The following is a 26,552-nucleotide window of genomic DNA, read 5'->3' as shown; positions in this document are numbered from 1 at the left end:
TTGGAATTTAATGGACCAATAAGAGTAGTAAGTTGACTCACTGTGAGCGGCGCCACAGTGTTTTGTAATAACAAGATGACTTAGGATTTCATCCCCAATAAATAGGCACCACAGACATTGTCGGAAGTTTCTCAACTCATCGCAAGCGAACATTTTCGGGAACCGTGTGTTCGCTCTTCCATCATATGCGAATCGTACCCTTAAGGGGATACATTAATAGTCCTAATGATATCTGTTTAGGAAACGTTTTCATGAATTGAATTCTTTTCCTGGTAACATCGTGATGAGCAGTTATTATGACTATTATCTTTCAAAGATTTGAATCTCAATACTCTTCAGCAATAACATCAGCAGAGTACTGCTGTCGACCCAGGTGTAGTATATTAGTATCCGACGGGATTTCGTATAATTAAACGCTGATTATGATACATATTTGGTAGGTTAATCACAATAGCCTAATCAGTTTTAAATCCCGTCAAATGTGAATAAACACTCACCAATATCATAAAGGCACACTCCTCGGGAATCACGCATTTACAATTAAATCGAATAACTCCTGTTGCAGTGAGGTTGTTCGCCTTATTCGGGTAATAACCGTAATACTTTTTATTGCATGAATAAATAAATGCTACATTTTCAAATTTGATTGAGTTGTCAGTAATGTAAGCGATAGTTAAGGTAAAGTTGGATGTGAACACACCCTCGAGATCGAAGTCAACGAGCAATTTGTTCAATCTAACTTGACCCCAATTGAGTGTGTCAAATTGACATTCGCTAAAGACACTTAAGCACTGAGGCGAGGACAGATGTTCTCAGAGACGTTCTACCCACGGAATATCAGTAGAAATCAAGAGATACACCCGCAAATTCTGCTGTTGTTTCTCACTTTTCGATTTAGATCATAGTTCTGAGACATCTGTCTGGTCAATCCGCAATCATGAAACACATATAAATGATCTAGATTTCAAATGCATTTTTATAAAGCAATTATTTCAACCGTTTTGTATTTGGTGACCAAATAATTTTGGCCCAGTGAGATTTTTTATTAAAATAAATAAATAAACAAACAAATAAAAAGTGTAAGAGAAAAAGCGTTACATGCCATGGTGGTGGTCATCATAAAAATGGCAAAAACAGCAGATTCGGCCAAATATAAAACCTTATTATAAAACCCGTAAGCGGTTTTCATTGAATAACAAATCACAACTTTCCAATATGTGTTAATTCACAATACAACCATGTTAAATTACCTACTGTATTTTTCTTTATTTTCATTTATTTTTTTTGATATAAGCAAAGCAAAGCACTTCGAGCGATGGTGGCATCCAGCTCTTACGTAACAGTGTGTCGAGGAGGTGATGGTGAGTTAATCGTGTTAATAGTACATCCATTTCGTCTTATGTTCCATTATTGAAATATATCTTGGTTGTTGATTTTTCATAACATTTCAGACGATATAGTTGCATGTATGCAATGTTTGTGCACGTTTGTTTTACAAAACATTGACATTACAGTGACAGTTTTAGTTTTTCATTTCTATCTCACTTATTTGATGTAAATACTACTATGTTCAATTATTCTAACGTAAATCTTCGTCAGTTGCATTCTCCAAAACTACTTTACATAATCATGGACGATGGGGAGAAATGAGCAACGTCCTTTAATTCATACAGTCATATACATTTGTTCTTGTTTCATTTCATTTCATTTCATTTCATGTCATGGTTTATTTCCAGTAAAACAATCATACACATACTGCAGCTAAAAAGCTGAAATGCATGTATTTACAGAGTTATAAGAATTGCACTTGTAGCATACAATAATAATGTTATAATGATAAAACTAATGGTACATTATGTCACGTTATTGGACAAAAAAGATGTATTCGTGAAAGGAAAGGATTTAATTGTTGATTGGTGTGCAAGTATGTAAATATATTTCCTTAGATATCAAGGTGCGAATCCTATTTTCTTGTCGGTTCCACGTTGAGGTTTTAGACACCTCTTCATGAATATTCTGATGTTCCAAACTTGTGAAGTAACGGGTTTTTAGCCGCCAGCTAAATGACTTGTGAACCGAGTGATCTTATCTCTATTGACTCTTTAACAGTTCCGACAAGAGTAACAATAGCATAACAAACAAACCACTTCAATTCTCATCCAGACCCCCCCCCCCCCCCAAGTCTCTCTCCCTCTTTCTCTTTCTGTATCTCCCCTTCTTACACATAAGCTATTGTTTTATCAAAATCTCGCTCGTACTTCTGATCCAATATAAGTAGAGTTCATAATTTTCAACCATTAATGTCTCACTAACTAATCCTGGAAATGAAAGAAAAGCACTAGGAATTAGGAAACTGTTGGTGATCTTTCAGTCGCGCTCCCCCCCCCTCCGTCTCCCTACCATATATCCCTCTATCTCCCTTTCGCGCACACACACCCACACATACCGTCATGAACACAGATATTCTCCCTTTCCCCGTGCATCTCTTTCTCTTCTGCACCTCTTTCTTTCTGTCTCTCTCTTTCTATCCCCCCTCCTTCAATCCCTTTACCTCATCCTATTTTTAACTCTTCGTTCAAAGTACCTTGACAATATCCCGCCAAAACTTCTTTTCTCAATCCAGTATACCGTGAGATGGACGAGAAAGATCTTGTTCCCGGAGATCTGATTGAGCTGCCTCGTCAGGGATGTTTCATGAGTTGTGACGCCGTCCTCATCAGCGGAAATTGCATAGTCAATGAGAGCATGTTGACCGGTATGTAGCCATGTCAAGTTGTACGCTACGCCACACCAACGAAACCTAACTCCTAGACCCCGTCTTACAAAGAGTAACGATTGATCCAATCAATCTTAACTGTGTTCAAATCCATCACTGTCATATTTTTTTCTACAGGCGATTTGCAAAATGTACACAACAAATTTTCAAATCGATGAATTTATGAATGTACATGATATCTAGAAAATAATTTTGAACAAACATGCATTTTTAGATGTGAGCGGTGCTGGCTCTCCATAGGTGAGGTTGATCAGATCAATTGCAACTCTTTGAAAGGCGGGGACATGGGGCCTGTTGCAGAAAGAGTTGCGTTTAAACGAAAGCCAAAAAATCAATCGCAAGTCCCAAATGCGCGCTGTTGATTGGTTGAAAATCAAGTTGCGCGTGATTTTTAGAGTTGCGATTGATTGCAACTCTTTCTGCAACGGGCCCCTGGACTGATTAGACGTATTACGCTATTTCGAACGGCACATATTCGATCGGTTTCGGTTGTATAGCTGTAGCATTACCATTTGCTCCAACTCCCAAATTTTGCCGAACTTATCAAAAAGTCAAGCCTCCGCCATACCGTCAAATACACCATGCACACTGATGTTTTTACACCGTTTTGATAAATTAAATTTGCAATGGTTTTAACCATGCTGTCCCAAGTCGTTTTTTAGTGAGATATATTGAGAAGTACCTTTTAATACAAAGTACTGACCACCGGTTATTTAAATCAAAGTTAATCACTGCTTTCGATCACATTATCCCATTGTTTCATCTATGTAGCAACTCCCGAAATAAGATAAGTACGCCAAACGAGATTGTCATTTTGAATCCCCGTGGTAAAACTTACATGTAGTTCATAAACAAACGTCAAAGTAAGTTCCCCATTCATGCAAACACGTGTAAACGTGTAACCTCACAATAATGGATTGGAACATTACCAATACTATTTTTATTGTCATTTCTAAGAATAGCTTATTCTTTGATTGTTTTAGGTGAGTCAACGCCCATCACCAAGACACCACTACCAAATAAAGCACCCGAGGATGATGCTGCTCCTGAGTTCTACGACACGGAGAAACACAAGAGACATACTTTATTTTGTGGAACACACATCATGCAGAGCAGACGGATCGGAAAGAAGAAGGTCATGGCCGTCGTAGTCAGTACAGGCATGTAAAAGAAGACGAACCAGCAAACTATTGAAGATTCGTACAGTATGGATAGGCAGAATGAACTGATCCATAACCTATCTACAGCTGATCGGAAATAATGTTTTATATTGTATTTTTCTGACCTTCTTTCGAATTTGCCACCATGCACATAGCCCCTGGATCAGATCATCCACAAACTTGGAAACTGTTTTGATTACGGACCTATATCTGTCACAGGGAACATAAAATGAAAAAAAGAAATAGTTACTTATTCCTCGCAAAATGTACAGGTGCGTCCAGATGGTCTCAATGTGACGCTTTATCTTTCAGTACAATTATAGGAGTAATGCAGAGAACACAGCCCAGACCATTCATTTCTATATTTTGTAAATACTCCCTGCTTTTTCCTCATTACTCCTCTCATGTGGCGCCACCCTGCCGGAAATGTGTAAACTAACATGCTATGGGATTCCCAATTTCTCCTTCCTTACAGGGTTCTCGACTGCAAAGGGTGCATTGGTACATTCTATCCTCTATCCGAAACCAATGAATCTCAAACTCCATCGAGATGCTATTCGCTTTGTAGCTGTACTAGCCTGCTTTGCATTCGTCGGGGCCATCTACATCATCACCATCAAGATCATCAATGGGGTGAGATCAAACTTTTGAACATGCCTCATAAAAATTCAACTCTCGTCCTATGATGAAATAAGTATCAGAATAAAGTTTTAAAGTTTTATTTACTTTCATTACATAATTTGTGGGATGCTTTCAAGTTTAGGCCCAAGTCGTAAAGGTAAATACAAAATACAAAACAAGTTGGTCAAGAACTCCAGACGTATCTATGTAAGCTGCTGCTTCACAGCTTTACCGATCATAGCTCAATCCAAATATTGATCCCGATGATTTCTACATGACTTTGGTATCTGCCTAGCGAGATGAAGACAGTTGTGTTCATTTTAGATGTAGGAAATTGAAGTAATTTGAGATCAGTAATTGGCTTAGAAGTCACCAGGTCATGAAAGTTTAGAAAGCTACCGTTTTACCAACGAAAAAGACTCCAAACCGATCGATGGTCCGAAATGGTGTGCCCTTGGCATCAGGCAAGCAAAAGATGGGAATAGTTACTTTGTCATACACCTATAACGTGGTAATCGGTAGTAAGTCAAATCCAAGGCTGCCTTACCCTAAAAGTAACTTTCCTACATAAGGGTCACTGTAATGAAGATAATCACCTAACTAAAAGGCACTTGCACACCATGTAGCCTTGAATTTCTGTTCACCTGACTAAGAAACCACTTCTGCCCCAATTAGTCGAGTCTGCAGAGGCTAAATCTACAAATTTCTGTTTCTCAGGCAGATACAAAGGATATAATCTTGAAGGCTATGGATATCTTTACCGTCGCCGTATCACCTGCCCTTCCAGCAGCACTAACCATCGGCTTGGTGTACGCCCAGAAACGGCTCAAAGACTTGGGTATCTTCTGCATCAGTCCACAGAGGATCAACCTTGGCGGAATGATGGACGTCGTCTGTTTCGATAAGGTCAGTGATCACCTTGTCACCTTTACTATCGAGCTTACTTTACTTAATCCAACATGCTGGTAGGGCAATGCCTCGTCATCCATCAAATGGAACAAACAGTGGTTCACTGTTGTGGTTCACACAGAAGATTTGGAATTAGTTTAATTCTAACAATAACTTATCTCAGTCGAATATACAAGCTGCATGCTTCCAGTAAAAAAGAAATATTAACTTGAAAGGGACTTCTTTACGAAACGAACTTAGAGAAAAATAGATTGGTCAACTTCTTATAATTTGCCACTACTTCTTTTGAGAACCATAGCGAAAGGATATTTATGTAAAATAACAATGATACATTATATTACATCCCATTTGACATTATTTACCAAGTAAAACGGTACACCATGTATCTTTCTTGAGCAAGTGTTGGTCCTGAAAAGGACCACCCAAACTCAACGTTTCGACAAGTGTGTTCTTGCCGTCCGCAGTAGAAACGTCAAGATTCGGTGGTCCTTTACAGGACCAAACACTTGCCCAAGAAAGATACATGGTGTACCGTGAAACCTACTACACTATTCTTCTTCGCCATGGAAACCTTCAGAAGTTACTTATTATATCTATAAAAAAGAACCTCAAACATTTACGTGTTTCATGGATTTCTTGCTATTATTGGCTTACATTTTCTTGATCTTTTCACAGACTGGTACTCTTACGCAGGATCATCTCGAGTTGTTAGCTGTTTCACCAGTCAAAACTGACAGGTACATATTTCTTGTTTAATCGTATCAAGAATGTCCATGTATACTGTAAAGCAATCTACGTATCTACATGTATTCCACAGAGACGACCGACTTTGTCTAAATGCATCATTATATTGCCTTGAAAATTAATGATAATAGGTGAAAGAACATTCAAATCTTTCAAAAGACAATCCTACGACCAGTTTTCTTTCGTTTGTATCATTCAGTTTTGTGATAGTAGAGGATGCGAGCAAGATGCCATTTGGGCCATTCGTTGCCGGTATGGCTACGTGCCATTCTTTGACTGTAATTGAAGACCAAATTAGGGGTGATCCACTGGACGTTCAGATGTTTCAAGCTATCAAATGGGTAAGTAAAAGGGGATATATTATTATCCTTTTTTTTTTGGGGGGGGGGCGGTTAATAAATACCTCATATCAAAATAAGAATACAATTACAATAGATTAATGATAATTTACCGATCTTCTCCGATTGTTTATTTTTAGATATTTTCTGTTTGTACAACGAAGTCTAAGGTGTATCAACTTTTACCGGCTCATAAACATAATCAATAAATTATTATTGTTTCTACTAGTTAAAGGGGAAGTTCACCCTGACAAAAACTTTATTGTAAAAATAGCAGAAAAAAAGATAAAAAATATTGCCGAAGGTTTGAGAAAAATTCATCAAATAATTAAAAAGTTATTAGAATTTCAATTATTTGATTTGTGACGTCATATGCGAGCAGCATTCCTACATAGCGAATGGTAAAAAATCAATGAAATGTCATTTTCTCAGAAAATTGAAAATGGTTTTCACTGTACCTTTTGTACATCAATAGACAAATCATTTTCACACCCGATCATGAATAGAAAACAAAATTAAGTCATCAGGAACCATGCAAAATTTGAAATTCATGCATTTTATATTACATAACTCATGGGGCAGCTGCTCGTTTATGACGTCACAAATCCAAAACTTTGAACTCTAATAACTTTCTTATTCTTTAACGGATTTTCCTCAAACCTTCACCAATATTTTTTACTATTTTTTCTGCTATTTTTGCAACAAAGTTTTCTTCAGGGTGAACTTCCCCTTTAAGACATTTTCAAAAGAGTACTTTCTCACGAATGAATGTTACACTATTCTATAGTTGATTTTAAATGTATTAACACGAATCAGTTAGAGTGACTGACTGACTCGAGTTGGTTGAGTAAATTTGTTTGTGTAGGTTTAATAGGGAAACGATGAAACAGTCGGTACATATTAAAAGTCATGAAAGTATTATCAGGATTATTTTCTATTCAGGTCCCATCCTTGAGACTCCCTAGATGAGCTATAAAACCAGTAAAACGTATTTGAAGTGAATTTTATATTGGATTTCTTTATCTTCAAAAAAGTTAGTATTTTCATAGATTCCGTTGGCGTTTTTGAAAATCCCAAGACCTTGTAGGGAACCATTCCCCCAGGTTAGGAATAAAGAACATTTCTGACCACTTTGTATATCCACCTCCTTTAACCCTGGTCAAGATTACATGTATGATTCTTCCAGTTAAGCATAGGAAAAGTGTCTTTTTCTCTCCATGAATGAATGGTTTGTAAGGTATGACATGGATAGTTACCCTTACTTTATTCCATATCAAAGGTAATCAGATTCATGTAAATTAAAAATAGCAAGAGCATCTCTGAGTGGAAGATGCAAGGATAGGATCTTACTTTGAATTAGCTTCACTATATTTATGGTGTTCAAATCAACTCCCTCTATCACCAACACCTCTCTTATATTCAGAGCATCCGTGAGCCTCTGGATGTAGAACCTGTCTTTGGTTTCAACCATTTCATGCCAACCATTGTTCGCTCTCCGTCCTTTGGATCTGACACTCCTGTCGAGGAGATGGGTCGCTCTTCGACCTTTGACAGCGGTGCAGGAACGCCAGTAACCAACAATAAAGATGCCCTTGGTAGATCATCAACCTTCGGGAGTCAGCCAGGACCTGGTTCTAATACACCGGTATGTGATGAAACTATCCATAAGATTATACGGAAAGCTAACCTGATGCTTACTTCATTTACGGATATGGCAAAGCAAGTTTAAACATGAAAGGGGAAAAATACATGATGGCTGGGTGCAATTTATCCCCCAAACGGCTCAACACATCCCTGGAAAATGCTAATTTGTTGCAATGTCAGTGCTACGCAATATTTAATATTTATGTTCATTTTTATTCTAATCTCTGCAGAACGATGAGGTGAATCCTTACGAGATCGGCATCATTCGTCAATTTCCATTTTCCTCTAACCTTCAGAGGATGAGTGTGATAACACAGACCAAAGACACCAAACATATGGAGGTGTATGTCAAAGGTGCTCCAGAGACAATCGCTAGGCTCTGCGACCAAAGTACAGGTAAGACACATGCAATCTGATTTGAGGTGTTAAAGCAGTTTTGTTCAAAAAGAGTTATTAATAATCCAAGGTGGTAGTAAATTACCCAATACAAAATGTCGGTAATCTATAGATTAGTAAATCATCCAGATCGATTTTTAAAATGATCTTCGTAGGTTTGCATGGTGGAGTTAATAACGTGGAGAAGGTTTTATACGGTTCACCATGTGTAATATGAAGAAGGGAAAGGAAATACAGGCAGGAAGTTGAGATGGAAAGACGAGAAAGGATGAAAAGAGGAAATTAGAGGTATTCTTTTGTTTAAAGTGAGTGAAGACCCGAAAAGGGCTGTAAACCAGATGAGATGAGCTGAATATGGCTCGAGTAGCGATGGTTTGAGTAGTAGCAGGATAAAGTGAAGAGAGGTAACCTCTTGTCTTTCTGACATTTTAGTTCCCTTGGAGTTCCATGAAATCCTAAAGGAACACACTCAGAATGGTCTTCGTGTGTTAGCCATGGCCTGGAAGCCACTGCACGCTTCATTCAGTTACGAAAATGCTGAGAAAATTGACAGGTATGTAAGCTTTAACATTCTTATCACATCTTTAATTTGTTGTTTAGTAATATTAATTGTAGCTTTAAATGATAGAAAATTTTTCGATTTAATCTGGAAATTAAATATCACTCAAATTGATCTTGACACACTGTGAAAAATGATAGTCAATTGAATAAAAGAGAATGTCAGCTAATTAAGCAATAATACGATTAAAACACCTTCGTAGTTATATCAGACAATAACCCAAAGTTTTAGTAATTCTGTTTCCTATGATCGTATACTCTTGATCACAAATAATACAAATAATACAAATAATACCATGATCACAAATAATATAAGCACAAAATCCGTGAGGTTTGAAAGCTTATGTGAAGAACCAACATAATCTATATTTTCATACTAAATGGTTACAATGTTTTTTTTTTTCATTCCAGAGAAGAGGTGGAACAGGATCTTCAAATGTTGGGGCTGTTGATCTTACAGAACACAATCAAACCAGAAACAAACGCAGTTATCGCTCAGCTCAGAGACGCCAGGATCAGAACAGTCATGGTTACGGGTAATTTGCGTTGAATTAACACTCAGAGAATTTAATGTAAATAGTCGTTAAACGATAGGTAAAAATAAAAGTCAATAAGGTAGATGTGTCCGACCAGAATAACTAAAGAAAATTAGCAAAGCAATTCAAGTTATGTCTTCGAGCTATTTAGTAAAATTAAACAAATGTGTTAATCTTCTACTTTTTTCATCGTTAAACCACATATTGATTATTGTGAGGTAGTTTTTTTAAGAGTGTGGAGTTGGTTTGGACAATAATCAACATATCGCGAGAAGAAGTGATGGAATCTGAATGAATGCACGATCTAAGGCATGCTAGGAATGTTAGGGAAGTATATCGACAATAAAAATAGACAGTTCGTATTTGCCATTAAAACTTTACTTATTCCAATCATTTTAATATGTTGGGACAATCCTTCCTACAAGATATTAACCATGTTAACTGAAAGAAAGGACTTGTAGAGAAGTGATACCCATTCTTATTAATCTTCAACAAAAAAGGCGACAACAAACTGACAGCTATCCATGTTGCACGTGCTTGTGGAATGATTGGCCAATCGCAGCAGGTAGTTGAAGTAGAAGCCACACCACCTGAAGGGGATCAAGGACCACTCATCTCCTGGAAACCTGTTCAGAAACCAGGGGATAACAGCAAAACATCTACACCAATGCACCATAAGATGAATGGACAGGTGGGTATTATTTTTAAGAAATAAAGATGGTATGAAATTGATTGTTCCAATCCAGAAACACCATCTACATAATGATCATGTCCATGATTAAGGATAGGATTTTTATTTATTTTGATATTTGCTGGGTTTAAGTTAACTGAAAATACAATCGTCTATAATGCTACCGGAATATTTTTGAAGTCAAAATGCAATTTACAATTAAGACTGTTGCACTACCATTAAATTTGTATCATTTGCCAATACTTTTTTCTACGCTTGATTGCATTGACTATAAGGTACACTCAATCGTTGAAAACAAGCGTAAGACTAATCGCTAAAGGCCTGGTCACACCGTCCGAGCGTTGTTGGAGCGGTCGTGGAGCGGAGAGAAAAAAAAATCATCACCACTCGCTACCGTTCACCATGTTCGATTTCGATTCTTTTTCTTTTGTTTTCGATTTTTATTTTTTCGATTTTTCCCCAATTTTGTGAGCGAAATTCGACCCTCTCTTCCTACCGCTCCACGACCGCTCCAACAACGCCCGGGTGGTGTGACCAGGCCTCAACCTTTGTGTTACGGGACCCTATTAAATCATAATTATCCGATGTGTTACATACATTAGCTGAATGTCTTACGGATAATGACTTTCTTATGATGGTTTCCTTATATTTTTCAAGGTCGAAGAAGACGACGTCGCCCTTACAATCGAGGAAGGAGAAGAGATCAGCAACGAGGTCCTCAGCAGTACCTACCATCTAGCTCTTGATGGCAAGACATTTGCTGTACTCATGGAACATGTGCCTCACCTAGTTCCAAAGGTAAAGGTCTATCACACCATGTACCTACGATCACACATAGACGTTTTAGGCATCGTCTGGGTACGTAGTAGTACATGTGGCCAGAACGAACGCTTTGGCCAGAAAAATCTAATGAAACCAATTTAGAAAGTTTTTATATACTTGGCGAAACACTACACTCATAACTACGTGAGGTCCCTTCCAATTTGAAATTTTTCCTTTGAAATTCCAAGCATTATACTTGTTATATATCATGAGATGAGGTCGAAGATTGATGCTTTTTCTTTTAGCAGATGAGATATGAAGTCCATAGCAGGGTCAATTTAGTATTTAATTCTTCATTAATTGCCTTTTAGATTGCTGCTAAAGGAACAGTATTCGCCAGAATGTCTCCTGATCAGAAAGCCCAACTTGTAGAGGCTTTACAAGCTCTGGAGTAAGTATAGATGGACATTCTCATTACAAAAAAAGAGTACAAAAACAAAAAAAAATAACAATAATTCAAATTTTGCGGATACAAATATTCAACTGGTCTGTCCCAGCCATTGACTGATCATGGTCGACGTTTGCAATTTGCAACTGATAACAAAAGTTCCCTTTGGTAGGGTACAAGTGCAGGTTGATGCTTGAATGAAAGATTTATGAATGAATGAGAAATATAATTTAACTTTTAAAATCAAAATTGTCCTTATGACCCCCATCCCCTTCGATATCTGAGGAGCTAAACAAAAGGCTAACAATTAAAAGTTCTGACACTTTTTCAGGAAACAGGGGACACACTGTTTTATTGCAATATGGCTTATATTTGAAGCTATTTTAAAATACATCCTTATGTTTTCAATTTTGGATGGATAAAGTTTATTGTCTTACTCTTTCTTTATCAGCTTTATTTCGAATTAGTTTACCAGTTTACATGTGCCTTTTTCATGTTTAATAAGTCAGCTGGTATCCTGTTTCCACCAAAAGTCACCTACTGACAATCGAAAAGTAAATGTACTTCCCCAATCGATATGATAAAAAACATATCGATTTCAAAACTAAGCGTTCTAATTCAATTTACGTCCAATGTATTTCACTTTAATATCCATGCAGGTACTACGTTGGTATGTGCGGAGACGGCGCCAATGATTGTGGGGCACTGAAAACAGCTCACGCCGGGGTGTCACTCTCCGAGGCCGAAGCTTCAGTTGCGTCACCTTTCACCTCATCGGAACAGAATATCAAATGTATCCCCACGTTAATCAAGTAAGTTCTTTGACTAAATGTCATGTCATACCGAGGCTTTTTTTTACCTGGCTGCTAAGAAAGCACGAATGCCTGTAAGCAAGCAATCAGGGGACCAGCGGCTTAAGGTCCTCTCCAAGGGACCTGGTAATGAGGATAAATGCCTTACTAAAGGGCTCTAGCGCACCACTTGGGAATCGAACCCGGGTCACCGGAATCTGAAACCCCCGCTCTACCGACTGAGCTATCGCGCCATAAAATGATAAAAAACAATGAAACAAAACACACTTTTCATGGAGATGATGAAGTTGTCATTTCTAGGGCGATGCAGATGAAGTCGTCTTTCAATACCTTCATCATTTTTTTTCGCTTGAATAATACCTCTCTTGACCCAAAATGCAGTATTAAGACTTCGAACATACATCAATACTGATAAATTCACCATATATATTTGGGCCAATTTTGTAAATGTTTATGAATTGGTAGCTTGTTATACCACGATAAATCCCCCATATGGCTAATTTCATCACAAGTTGGAAATCTGGATTTTCTGTTGTCTTTTTGTATACCATGTTCATATTTATTGTTACACTTCTTTTCCGCAAAAGGGAGGGACGAGCAGCACTGGTGACGTCATTCGGTGTGTTCAAGTATATGGCTCTGTATAGTATGATCCAATTCGCTACTATCATCATACTCAATACGGTATGGAATACTTTCATTTTATTTTAAAGATTGTTACTTCTGAACCTACAATTTAAAGACGACATGAAAATGATCCACTCGTAATACTGCCAGATCTAGAGTCAAAACTGCAACAACTTTAAAACAACTATTACCTTTAACAAGAGATTAACTTATAAACATATGAAATAATTTTGTTTTGAAAATGAATCCAAAGAGTTGTGAAGATAATAATATTCATATCATCTAATTGTCTGCACCTCCAGTATAATTTGGTATTTCTTAAATATTGTTTACACTTTTAAATCAATTGACTGACAGTAATGTAATTTCGATGTAATTTTGATTTATCTTTATTATTCCTTTCCAACAGATTGAATTATTTCCAAGTGATGGCATGTTCATGTATTGGGATATCGCTATTACTGCGGTCGTTGCTATCTTAAGTAAGTTTTCCATTCAAATCATTCAAAGCTGACTCAAACAACTTGAATACTGAACCGCTGAAAACATTCCCCATTTCTGTTAAATCTTAATACACATAATGAGGGGCCTATTTCTGTTCCATTAGTACCTTTCGTTAGCTATAAAAGTTTTTTTTCTTAAATAATGTTTTCGCTTTTATTCTGATTTCTGATCAGTTTTTAATTGTATATATATTTTTGACTAATTTACATCTTTTTCACGTACATAAGCATTAGAACGAAAGTAGCATTTTAAGAAAAGTTAAACCGGTTACCAGATTTGTGAAGAAAATGTTATTTACTGATTCTTTTATTGTGCAAAATATTTGTTAAACGTCTGCTTCAATATGTCTTCCTTCAGCACGTTCAGAGCATTTAAACAATACATATACATTTAAATTTCACAGCAATGCATGAAACAATTTTGAGTTCTTATTCACTCTAACCATTGTAAGGTACTGCAATATTTGCATTCTGACTAAATGAGGCCAAACTTGTAATTGAAAATCACTGGCAAGACGCTTCGGGAAAAAAAACATTCGCTTGATTAAAAGTGGATCCAACTTAACGATTTTGGCGAGCGTATGCCGAATTCATCATAATTCCTTTATATCTTCTGATACTGATGGAATCATGAATTTAACATTCAAATATGTTAAATATTACACTTACACTTATTTAACATAATTTCCTTTGCATTCTCATTTTGTGTCTAGTTGCCAGAAACAAAGCCTATACCAAGATTTCAACCAGGAAACCTTTGAACAGTCTTACCGATCCTGCCATGCTTTTCTCCATCTTCATCCACATATTCCTCCAATTCATGGTACAAATCATCGCTTACTTCGTCCTTAAGCAACAACCATGGTAAGAACTCTACCTATGTCACTCCAGGGGCCTGTCTTACAAAGAGTTAAGATTGATTCGGTCAACCACAACTGTATGGAAATCTATCAACGTCATATTTTTTCTACATGAATTTTTTACAGTGTCCTTTGTAAACACAAAAATCTTTCTGAATAATCATGATAATTGTCCAAGAAAATGACGAACATGATGAATGTATGAACGTGCTTTATATCTAGAAAATATTTTGAACAAACATGCATTTTAGATGTTGACATTGCAGGCTTTCCATGGTTGTGGTTGATCGCATCAATCGCAACTCGTAACATATTCTTAGGGGAGGTGGTAAGTAGGTAAGGAAAGAGAAGGTAGTAAACCGGTAATGTATCTAAGGGCATAATGCACTGGCAGGACTTGATAGCTTTTTTAGGGAGGGGGGCTAATGTAATCGATTCTATTTTGTGATATATATGATTTTTATGTAACACTCATCTCATTGAATGGGGGAAAAAGTTACGGGGTTAGCCTAAGAGCTTACTTTTTAATACCATGCGAAATTCTTTTTCTATTTACCCAGGTTTGTGCCCTACAAGAAGAGCGAAGACGCTGGGTTAGTTTATACACTCGCTTATGAATCAACAACGTTATTCTTCGTTTCCAACTTTCAATACCTGATTGTAGCTTTCATCTTTTCTAAAGGACCTCCATTCAGAAGACCAATTTACACCAACTGTAAGCTAAATTGCTATTTATCAGATAATTTATTTAAAATGGTCAAAGCGATGATATTTGTGGTGATGGTAGTGTTGATATAAATGGCTTTGATAATGCAAATCATGATGGTAATTATCTTTAGAATTTAAAGATAATTGTCACCAGTTTTCCAAATTTAATTTTGGGGAAAAACATTTTTGGCGTCATATTTGTCATTAGTCATTAATAAAACACTTTTCCTAATTGATTGTATTAGATTTAATCACAACACACGCTTTGGTAATTCATTGGTGTCAAAAGGTAGAGCTTAAAAATTCATTACCTAAACAAAAGAATAATAATTGCATCTTATATTTTCTAGACTCGAATGGAGAGTATTATTTCAGTTATAGAGACATCTTAAGTGACATTGACTGACATGTCTACCGAGATGAAATAGACCTAAGAAACATCACATTTTTCAATAATTAACTATTACGTTTTAGATTCCCGAGGTGATTATGTTTAACACTTGTTCTTAACAGCTACTGTTTGTGCTGTACATGTGCAAAACAGTATTTCGGCCATTTAGGTCCGTCACAAAAGTAACAACACATGTTACGCTTCGTACCTCTTCTAGCCAAAAAGTTGGTAACGTATGCGTGTCTTAAGGTGTATAGTGTGTGGATTTATAATGTAAATATACGTATTGTTTCTTTTTCGTAAATGTTTTTGTATCAAAAGATAGGCAATCCCTTTATTTTTTTCAAGATGATGTGACACATTATTTATTTACCCATTGTCACTTCAGAATAAATCTTTATGGAGATATCTCTGAAAAAGATTGACACATGTGATATCTCTTTAACCAACATAAATTACTTCCTTCTTATTCACAGTGGCTAATGTTGATTTCAATATTTTTTTTCTTGTCTACAGATCTGTTCTCTGGGAGTCTGATCATAATATGTGGATTCTCACTCTTCCTCGTCCTGTGTCCAATTGATAAAATTTATCAGTACTTCCATGTAAGAAATACTCATAGGCCTGTATTCTGAACTCGGATTTAAACTAAACTCAAGTCTAAAGTTGGTTTAATTGTATATAGCCAACTGTGACATAAATCTTTAATAGTACAGGCTTAAATTGTCATGTCGCATTCAGATCATTCATGTTAAACTGCCTGTGATTAATTATTGAACTAGTTTTCCTCGGCATTATAGCATGATGTAAGAACAAAGTGAGAATAAGAAAAGGTCTTTATTGTTAGCATGCATAGAATGTTAACACAGTTTAGACATTTTGTGGCTTTCCATAGTTTTAGCACAGATGTAGAACATAGGCTAAGTTAAACCTGACTTCAGAATAAGGGTAATATTTATTAATGCTACTGCTGCTGCTCCTACAACTTCAACAACTAATTCCATCACTATCACCTTACCTTACTACTACTACCTCCACCGTCACGACTCGTAACCATATTGGCCAAACTAGCCCTATATTTGGTATTTGCTGCTGCTGCCGCCATCATTGCTATTTCAACATGTTCTACGTTGATATCCCTTCAACGCCTATATTCTTCTCATACTAATTCTACCACTAAATAAAAAATATATATCTAGTTGATAAATATGCAATTAGGGGAGAAATATTGTCCAATCTTTTTTGATAAAAATAAAATTGACTACCTTAGTGCAAAACCTAAAGGCCATTATGAGATTGTTTATATAAAATCGATCATATCATATATCTGGACTCTAACAGGAACTCCACATCAATGTAAGTTATCCAACTTCAAAATATATAAATAAAAAAAATGTGGAGAACGCTTTTCTAATAATATAGAGTATTTCTAAAGCACTAAATCCATATTGAATATGTGCTCAAGGCACTTAGAAAAAATATTTACAGTATAGCTAATTTGCACAATGAATTGTACATTGTAAGCTTTGGCATTTGACCTTTCAAATGGATTTTGTTTTATCTTTATCTATACAGTTAAAGACAGTAGATTGGCTGTTCCGTTGCATCATCATTGCACTGGTGTTGGCTCATTTCTTAGCAGCTGTTCTCATTGAGGTATACTTCTTATAGTTATGTGAATTATTCAGTGGCGTATAGTGACAGCCCACAATTCTATATAACACTAGTATTCAAATTAACCAATCATCTACAGAGAAATACAAAGAAAGGCAAATTGTCGATAACCTCCAAGTTTGTTATTATATTTCTTTTACCCTCGCAAACTCAGAATAGAGATTGCATCTTTCGAATAACGCGAGGCACATAGTTATATACTTTTTAGCATTAATATGCATGTATTCAACAATGCTAACGAATTTGAACTGATGCTTGAAAATGGTATAACCCTGTAAGTTGCATATTAGGAATGCTAATATGAATGTCTGATATTTGAACATTTGCGGAAGTGTAGTGGATAATCTTATCCAATCTACGAAACATTATTTTTACCGAAATATTCTTATGATGACTGGACCATTTATTTTCTAAATGTGAAATAATGTAATTAAAATACAATTTTGAATGCAATGAAGCATTGATGAGAAATGGAAATATTTTGTATCATAATAAGCCACGATTTGGTCTGCTAATAATTATAATAGTGAGAATACATCCCATATATAAATAAATCTTTGGTGCCTAATTTAACGTATTTCTTTAATTGTTTGTCTCAGTTTTTTTATAGTAGATAGTAAAGATTTATACTTTTAAAATCTAGGCTTCAACATTGCCTTTGAAATAAATATTGACCCTATTAATCTACATACCCTGGGTATATATTTTTGGACTAGTTTTATTTATTTATTTTATTTATTTATTTATCTATCGAGTAGGCTCCGCGTAATTGTCTTTTCTTATTCAAAAACAGAATTTCTTGGCGGATACGCGCTTCATTCAGAATTACGCGACCTGCCGGAAATGGCGCAAAGGCAAGAAAGTCGTAAAGCACGAGATCTTGATCGAGCAGTTGAACTCCGACCCAACATGGCCGCCAATCAACTCCACAACCAGTGCTAACAGAATTAACGGACATTCAGCCAAGGAAACGGACGTCTGAAAAAATAAAGCAAATAATGTGTGTAAAAAAATGTTAGGTCTTTTTACCGATTTACCAGTGCTACGCAATCTAGACCGCGGCAAATTTGTTGACAATCAGACCAATCGACATGTTTCCTTTCATTTTGGTTTGGAAAATAATTTAAAAGTGGATGTCTCAATAGTATGGAACAAATGTATGCGCTTGGTAAGGGTAGACTAAATCCTATCTCGGTTAAATACTTAAATTTCAAGCCTTCATAGTTACTACAGTGTGTGTGGTTAAGTCAAGATTGTGACAGAGTTTAGCTCATGGCACAAATAACAAGTTACTTCATCATAAAGTTTGGATAACCATTTGGATGCTTGATGATTATCAAGTGATAGTTGAAATTCACACACAAGCACGCGCGTGCGCGAGCACACACACACAACAGTTTATGAGATGAACCAATCACTTGTTAATCCATGGCAAGATGCTTGGTACAGTGTGTGGATAAGCATAGGTAATGCCCTAAAGCTGACTTTTCTTTTGAAAGAGAATGTATAGAGTTGTGCGGAATGTGACATGGGATATTTTGAGTAAAAATGGTTGGCTAAGTTTTAACTCTGTATCAGAAAATAATTAGTACCTTCTTCATGTTCTTGGAGGTTATGATTATAATATAATACATTTATGTGTTAGACACCATATAGTGTTAAGTATCATATACCGTATTAAAAGCATTAGTATTGCACATTTAATTAGTAAGTGACTCTAATTTGAGTATAATACTAGTAAATATAACCTAGTATAACATGTGCATTACAAAAATAGTTTAACCATTGTGTAGACGTTGTACGTAAATGCATTTTCAAATTGTTTTTAATTGAATTAATTTTCAATATTGAATATCTAGAGCAATAATCGTGTGATACTTGGCCCTTAGTATCCTCAACGAGTATTAATGCAATACTGATTTTTGGTATTTATTTAGTCGTGTGAATGAGAGGTGAAAATATTTCCCAACGTATATGCTCTTCATCCAAGATAATAGTTCACAAAACAGCGCAGATGATCGGAACAGGAAGAATGGATGTTGATTTGTTTGATTAGATAATGGTTGATATTGTTGAGGGATATCGCGATCACTATAAATTCCACCCCTTCTATTTTTTCACATTATTTTCCTTCATCTCGTTCTACTCACATCCCTCACCCTCCTCGTCACCATCATTTTTAGTTTATCCGCTGCAGTGTGGATCATCGCAATTACTTGGAAGCGATAATCTTGATAACATTATGTAGCTTCACACGTTCAGTGTTGTTTCATCATAGACAGATAGAGTAAAGATAGCATGTGTATCAATTCAACTATTCTGAATATCATTCAAAACACGAGTTCTTTGAATTTGAAATAGTAAAGTTATAAAGTTAACTCTCGTCTACATTTATCATCTAAATCATATATGTAAATACATACAATGTCGACGTTCTTTCTCATGTTCTTATCTTATTATTTGATCTTTATGATACAGTCTCTCCATGTATATAATAATCTACAGACCTATTCATTGTGTTGTGTCTAGGTACTTCGTTCATGTCTGTAGGCATTACATACATGTAAAGCACGGTCCGAGGGGCATAGTTCGGAAAGATGGGTCGTAAGTACTACATTTAAGTTTTTTGGAGAAACACGAACGCCTATACATCGTCAAATTGTATCAATTAATTACAGACTCCTGTTTAAGTTGGCCACAAGGTATTTAATAATAATAATAATATAGGGTATTTATATTGCGCACATATCCACCTTGTTAGGTGCTCAAGGCGCTCCTATATTACCCGGCTATGCTAGGCGTGCATAGCACACACAACTTTTTAAGGAATTACTTTCTACCGGTACCCATTTACCTCACCAGGGTTGAGTGCAGCACATTGTGAATCAGTTTCTTGCTGAAGAAAATTACGCCATGGCTGGGATTCGAACCCACGACCATCTGTTTCAAAGTCCGAAGACTAATCCACTGGGCCACAACGCTCCACACTGATATGTGAGTCTGATTCGATTCTTATTTGCTGTCATATCATATACCTACATCGGATGCTACATTGAAGAGGACTACGAGTTCGTATGAAATGGCATGAGTCAGTATTGTACAGACATGTTAAATTTTGATATGTATATATGATCCAGTACTTTTTCTGCTCTGCTAGAAAGATGTTCCGCCTGCTAGAATACCATCTCCCTTAGCTGCAGTGGGGTGAATATTCATCAAGCATTTTGGCAATGGGTATAAATGCCATGGTTGATTTCAAAACCCTAATAGGTGAGGATATCTAATTTCAACAAAAATTGCGCCTTTTTTATAAACTAATGGCATCCGTGTAACATGTAAGGGATCCATGATTTCAGAATAAACTACTTCCGTCATGATATAGTCAAAGGCAACATTGATAATCGCGAGCAATGAATCTCAACAAAGACTTGGATGTTCGATCGGAGTTTTCAATGATATAATTCTCATTATGAAATATAAAGTAAAGGTGATAAAATCATTGCGAATTTGGATGTTAGACCTTCATTGTCCAATCTTATACAATACGACGCGACTCTTAAAGGGCTCGTGTATTCTGTGTATACTGCTCAAGGATCTAATCGTCTTCATCAAACCTTGTAGGATGGCCATCATTCTGATGCATTAGTATTTCAAGGAATGAATCCTCCTTCCATGTAACAATGTACTGCATCTCCGTCGAGTGCAGCAAATGTGGATAAATTCCTTGCTGAAGGAAATAAATCCATGCCTGGGATTCGAACCCCCGACCCTCTGATTGAACGACGAGAGTCAGCAGAACAGCTGGACCACGACGCGTCGCGACGATCCCTTACATAATTCATTTTCGCTGTGATATGATATATGGCAAGAACCATTTTATCATAGAGAGCTGTTCTTAAATAATTGTACATTACGTGCATAAATGTAGATTGTGAAGTTTGGTGATTTTATTGTGATATTAAACCTGAGATCTTCCCTTCACATAAATATACATACTACCAATTTATACAATGTTTTTATATTCAATATAACTATATCTCTAAATAATATCTAATAATTTATCATAGCATATTATATATATCGATATATATATATATTTGTGATAGTCTTGTCGTTATTACAAAAGTTGTATATTATATATATTGAACAATCGTTGTTCTGTTCAATAGATGTACTACTCTAAACATATAGGCCTATTGAATGTTCATTAAATCTAAATTTATTGATAATGGTGTTTCTTCTACTATTTATGGCTATCAAAAGGAATAACATTTTTAAAAACTAACATTATCCTATTACATTCATAAAAATGTATATTAGTATAATAGTGTCGATGGTGATATTTTATTTGCTATAAATAATCTTTCGTTTCATGTTTCCTTCCGTTGTTTAAAGATTTATTCTGTTGTTGTCATCACAACATTGTTGGATATTCCTTGATATAAATTTGTATGTCAATATACATTATCATAACAAAATTCAATCTGTATTGTAGGAAAACATGCCTAGGACAGTAATAGTTTGGCGACTACTCTAGTCGAGTCCTAAGTTTATATGTATTTTTTTAATAGACTCAAATTTTCATTTTAAAATGCGTTGTTTGTGCTATTATATTGTCCATTTCCGATATGATCATTATTCATTGTAGAATTGCTTTTTCTGAGTATTTGACATTACTATTCGGTGGAAAATTGGAAGCGGTGGCGTCAATAAATATAACTTATAGACCCATAATTAATCGAAATAGGGCCTAACAACAATAAAGTGCATGTTTGAAAAAAAAGAAGAAGCGTAATGTCTATCGGTAAAAAAAAATGCATTGGGGATTCTAGACCAAAACGTCGGAAGCAAAAAGTGATTTGAAAATAAGGGAGATATCTATTAGTGAATTTATCCCCATTTTTCACATTCAAACTGTGTGGGGTTTGATGAATGAGGTCTAAAGTAAAATATAAATGAATTGCACGTATAAACGAAAAGGTCATTATGATTCTTGTTAGTATATTTTAGATATTTTTAGCTCACCAAAGATAGCAGTTGATTTTTGTTTTGTTCAAACCTATTTATGATCCCTAGATATTTATTGCCGATGGTGTAGTATGAACGTTTTACTGTGGGTGTGTTTGTGTGCGTCGGGCTGAGGGTGTGTGTGTGAGTGTGTGGAGAGATTTCGTTGAGGATGCCTATTTAGGTCGGGAATGTGCGAGTGTGTGTGTGTGTGTGTGTGCGTATTGTCCGGCGTGGATATGTGTGAGTGATTGTGCGAGAGTATAATTGTACCACTGCATGGTGAAATGTTTGTATTTGTATGTTTGTATTTTGTACTTTAACAGGCTGGATTCGGACCTGTATTGCATACAGTATTTGATAATACTGACAACATAAATAGATATAGATATATAGCCTATTTGATAGCACGTGTAACTACGAGTGAACTTGACTCCTTCGAAAAGACCCCTTTACTTTAACACCGTCATTTTCGTATGTGAATATTGTCCAAGTTTCCTTATAAATTCCATTGGTGTATGACCTTAATCTTTTTTAGTTTGTTTTTTAAATGTCCGGAATTTTATTCAAAATGGCGTGACGTGAATACCTTCTAGAAATGTATACTCCTATTAAGAAAAAAAAACAAGTTTTCGAAACAGAAACATATATTTAAATTCATGATTATACAACTCTACTTGCTCGTATCATTCGAGAATAATAGCAATATCGCTAGTCGGTTTATCAGTACGATACAACACATATTCGATGTTTGCTACAACATGTACATTTTTTTTAATGTTATTCATCTCCCGAAAGCGAATGAATCCTTGCACACATTTGTAGAAATTATATTATAGTGATTGTTACATAAATAAAAAAAATATATAGATGTTGTTTGTTATTCATTTGATGTATTGACAACGAATATTTGAAGCTTATCAAAATAATGTAAGAAATATATCGCTTATCCCCTTTTCTTCTCTTTTTAACCGGGGTAAAATGGTCATATGGATGCCATGGATGTTAAAAACATATATTAGGCCTACAGTGTACGGATATCATTTATAATACTTTGTTTTCACTATACTGGGACTACATAAAATGGTACACCTTAAAAAGTGAAAGTGTTAAACTATAAGTTTGGGTTCTGATCTAAATCATTTCTTTCTTCTAGTGTATGAACTAACATAACAGGGATGTCTCTTGTATAAGATATGCAATTCTCATTTGATTTGTAATTGTACATTATAACTATCTCTTTGTTCCAACATTGGCATGTAATATCGATTATCTAGAGAACTACTGTTTTATGTATGATATTGACTTTCTTGTTTTTACCATGTTGTGGATTTAAGTGGTGGTTGTGTTTTTATTTTTATGCTATATAGTAATTTGTGTGATGGTGCTATGTATGAATAAAGACCTCCCCTTGCGTGAATACACCATCCCAATTATGGCTTCATGTGTGAGTACTCTTAATTTGTTCGTCTTATGTCTATCACTGGTGGACGGATGGGAGCCCTTTGGGGCCATTGCCCTACCCCCCATGTAAAAAAAAAGGAAGGGCTGATGTCGCCCCGTGACAATTGTGCTGCAAGGGCCAGTCTCAATTTTTAAGCATACATTGTGCCAATTTGTGTCGGGAAACAGAAACCTAGAAACACATCAGTGTCGCCCACTACACAAATTAGCTTCGACCACCAGTCTGGTGTGTAGTGTATGTGCGTCCTGGGGCCAGTTTCATAAAGAGTTACAACTCTTGTAATTGTGCCATTATGGCAGTTATCATGGTAACAGGGCTCAGCAGCCAATGACAATCAAGGTTTCTATGGTAGTTGCCATATAATGGCAAAGTTACAACAGTTCTAACTCTATGAAATGGGCCCAAGGTGTGTGTCATTGTTTGTGGAAAGGTTGTGTGCGCTTGTTAGAGGTGAGTGTTGTGTTGGTAGGTGTATGTGTGGGTGTGTGCGTGTGTGTATACATATATGTGTGTATTATTATTATTATTATTATTTTTTTTTTTTTTGGGGGGGGGGTTGTCCACTTGGTGTAGCATAAGCAGTTGGTGAAACTCTGATCGTATAATATATGAGCTAAACCCATTTGCTCTATAGCTCCAGTTTGGTCTAACTTTCACTTGGTCCAATATATAGGACTTGGTCGAATTCATGCTCACTCGCTTCGGTGTGTCTTTTGCGCATCAAAATACCCAACATAATAATATTTGTGATATCTATTCGATGATATATATTCGACGAGATGAGGATTTTGAGGAGAAGAGAGAGAGAGAGAGAGCAATAGCGGGAGCAATGGATGGTGTGAAGTTGTTGAATAGGAAGAGTATTTGATTCAGATGTTGGGTTTGGAAGCAGTGGACCGGACAGCTGCAGGGGAATGGGGTACGTTGGTATGGGCACGTACTGAGGAGAGATGACGGGCATGTTTGCTGGAGGGTTTTAAAGTTCGAGGTGAGCGGTTCGGAGGGGGAGGGCCAAAGAAGACATAGAAGAGGCAATTGGAGGAGGAGAGTAGGAGGGTTGGGTTGAAGATTGAAGATGCACTCAATAAGACAAATGGGAGGGGTAAGGTGAATCCGGCCACTCCCCTTCACGTGGATAAAAACCGATTTTTTTACTACTACTACTACTACTACTACTACTACTACTTCTTCTTCAGAATCAGCGTTTTCATTAGTCCAAAACACGGTTGCGTCCATGCTTACTTAAACGACGTTTCAGAACGCCGATCGGAAACTCACAAAAGGTGCGTTTGTAAACGTCGTTTGACCAGAATCACGCTTTCTGGGGGAGTATAAACAGAACCCCGATCGTAAACGTGTTTAAATGACGACATTTGGTACATGCTTCCGGTGAGATGAAAATCCGCGGGCAAATACAGTCGCATGGTTCTACTTACCTCCATGGAATTACCTCTCGTCTCCCTGATAATGACCAATGTACATTTGCATGTGTGATCATTAATTTAAGAATATCACTATACTCTTATAATTTGTCATCACCAAGAATGTTAAGGGATTTACAAAAAAAAAAATGAGTTAAGATGAGGAGATATCGCTAAGCCAGAACCCCCAGCAGCATAAACAAATAGATTTCTTATTATTTCTTTATGTATAATTACATGTTCTTTATTTTGTCTTACTATTACCATTACCATCACCATGGTGGAAATTCTATGGATATGTCAAGTAGCTCCATGCAATTACTAAAATATCGGAAGTTGACCATAACAACACTCGAGAAAAAAAAAACTTTCGAAAAAGGGCACGGCAAAATTGATCTCACTTTTCATGTTCAACGGGATTCAACGAAAATTACAATGCGAAGTCAGTACAGCTGGAGATCGTGATTTCCCCTCTAAACAGTTAAGCATAAACATGACTCCCATAACCACGTTTACGATCGGGCATTTTAAAACGATGTTTGAAAGCGCTGATTCTGTCTATGCAATTAAAGCATAAACACACCCTAAGAAAATTTAAAGAGAAGGAAAACTAGTAGGATGTGATGTGATTTATTTTGCATATTATGTCAAAATCCTTATAACAAAAGGATATTTTCACATTGCTGCTTTTTTAAATTATACACAAAATAATGCTAGGCCTATATTTTGGTTCCAAACTCAAACCCGACCGATGGTATGTCATTGGTAGTAAAAGCTTTGGTCCGTCCGGTGTGTAGGTATTTCGCCGTTGTTTGGAGCTCGGGATGGCCAAGTATATTTAAGAAAAGGTGTTAAGCTGCTAATTTAGATTAAAGAGTTTTTGAGTGAATTTTCTTAGTCCAGTGGTCAAGCTCAATGCAAGGGTATCCGATCATTATCAGAATAATTAGTGACACAATTCCCTGGTCAGGGTGTATTCACAAAGAATTTCCACAGTGATTTCCACTAACAACTGTTCTACAAGCTATGAATATCCTTCAATCCTATTGGCTGGAATCACTAAATCACTTACAATGTACTTCATGAAAAGTTCCATGGTATTTAAAACCGGGACAGTTGTGAGCGTTGTGGCGTGCGTCTATAATCCAAGCTACATGTACATTTGGTAAGTTACAAATTTATTCGAGTTTCGAGCATTGGTCACGTCTTTCGAATGGTACCGGGAATACCTGTCATAACATGAACAATAATTAACATTAATTAAAACTAAAAAAATAACCACACACACTACGCACACACACAAACACACATTCGGTGGACTAATATAAACTCGCTTACGAGTGAACGTGATCTTCTCTCTCTTCATCTGTGGATTTGCCGGTAATGCAGCTAAATCTGAACGTGAATGGTTGGGTCAGCAACATCTAGGCTAATTTGAGGTGGAGGATATTATTGCGCACTGTATGTGGAACGACTTTATTGAAGCTAAGTGTACTTTTAC

At 36.2% G+C, this 26,552-nt stretch overlaps 1 protein-coding gene across 1 annotated transcript in view; it reads left to right on the top strand.

The window, feature by feature from the left end:
* Nucleotides 1-18,750, top strand: part of LOC121427650 (probable cation-transporting ATPase 13A3) — a 54,448-nt gene extending 35,698 nt beyond the window's left edge. The window contains exons 10-31 of the mRNA XM_041624158.1: nucleotides 1,295-1,361; nucleotides 2,624-2,755; nucleotides 3,760-3,936; nucleotides 4,412-4,569; nucleotides 5,275-5,463; nucleotides 6,142-6,203; nucleotides 6,410-6,551; nucleotides 7,972-8,193; nucleotides 8,423-8,588; nucleotides 9,021-9,141; nucleotides 9,558-9,682; nucleotides 10,183-10,373; nucleotides 11,031-11,171; nucleotides 11,507-11,586; nucleotides 12,243-12,395; nucleotides 12,983-13,079; nucleotides 13,432-13,504; nucleotides 14,239-14,389; nucleotides 14,946-15,100; nucleotides 16,001-16,089; nucleotides 17,060-17,140; nucleotides 17,952-18,750. Of these exons, the coding sequence (XP_041480092.1) occupies nucleotides 1,295-1,361; nucleotides 2,624-2,755; nucleotides 3,760-3,936; nucleotides 4,412-4,569; nucleotides 5,275-5,463; nucleotides 6,142-6,203; nucleotides 6,410-6,551; nucleotides 7,972-8,193; nucleotides 8,423-8,588; nucleotides 9,021-9,141; nucleotides 9,558-9,682; nucleotides 10,183-10,373; nucleotides 11,031-11,171; nucleotides 11,507-11,586; nucleotides 12,243-12,395; nucleotides 12,983-13,079; nucleotides 13,432-13,504; nucleotides 14,239-14,389; nucleotides 14,946-15,100; nucleotides 16,001-16,089; nucleotides 17,060-17,140; nucleotides 17,952-18,140 (2,961 nt within the window). The 3' untranslated portion in view covers nucleotides 18,141-18,750. The remainder of the gene's footprint in view (nucleotides 1-1,294; nucleotides 1,362-2,623; nucleotides 2,756-3,759; nucleotides 3,937-4,411; nucleotides 4,570-5,274; nucleotides 5,464-6,141; nucleotides 6,204-6,409; nucleotides 6,552-7,971; nucleotides 8,194-8,422; nucleotides 8,589-9,020; nucleotides 9,142-9,557; nucleotides 9,683-10,182; nucleotides 10,374-11,030; nucleotides 11,172-11,506; nucleotides 11,587-12,242; nucleotides 12,396-12,982; nucleotides 13,080-13,431; nucleotides 13,505-14,238; nucleotides 14,390-14,945; nucleotides 15,101-16,000; nucleotides 16,090-17,059; nucleotides 17,141-17,951) is intronic.
* Nucleotides 18,751-26,552: the final 7,802 nt, after the last annotated feature.

This window comes from Lytechinus variegatus, chromosome 14, assembly GCF_018143015.1.
Source record: "Lytechinus variegatus isolate NC3 chromosome 14, Lvar_3.0, whole genome shotgun sequence".
Classification (NCBI taxonomy): domain Eukaryota; kingdom Metazoa; phylum Echinodermata; class Echinoidea; order Temnopleuroida; family Toxopneustidae; genus Lytechinus; species Lytechinus variegatus.
The sequence above is the reverse complement of the archived record's forward strand: the minus strand, read 5'-3'. Positions and strand labels throughout refer to the sequence as shown.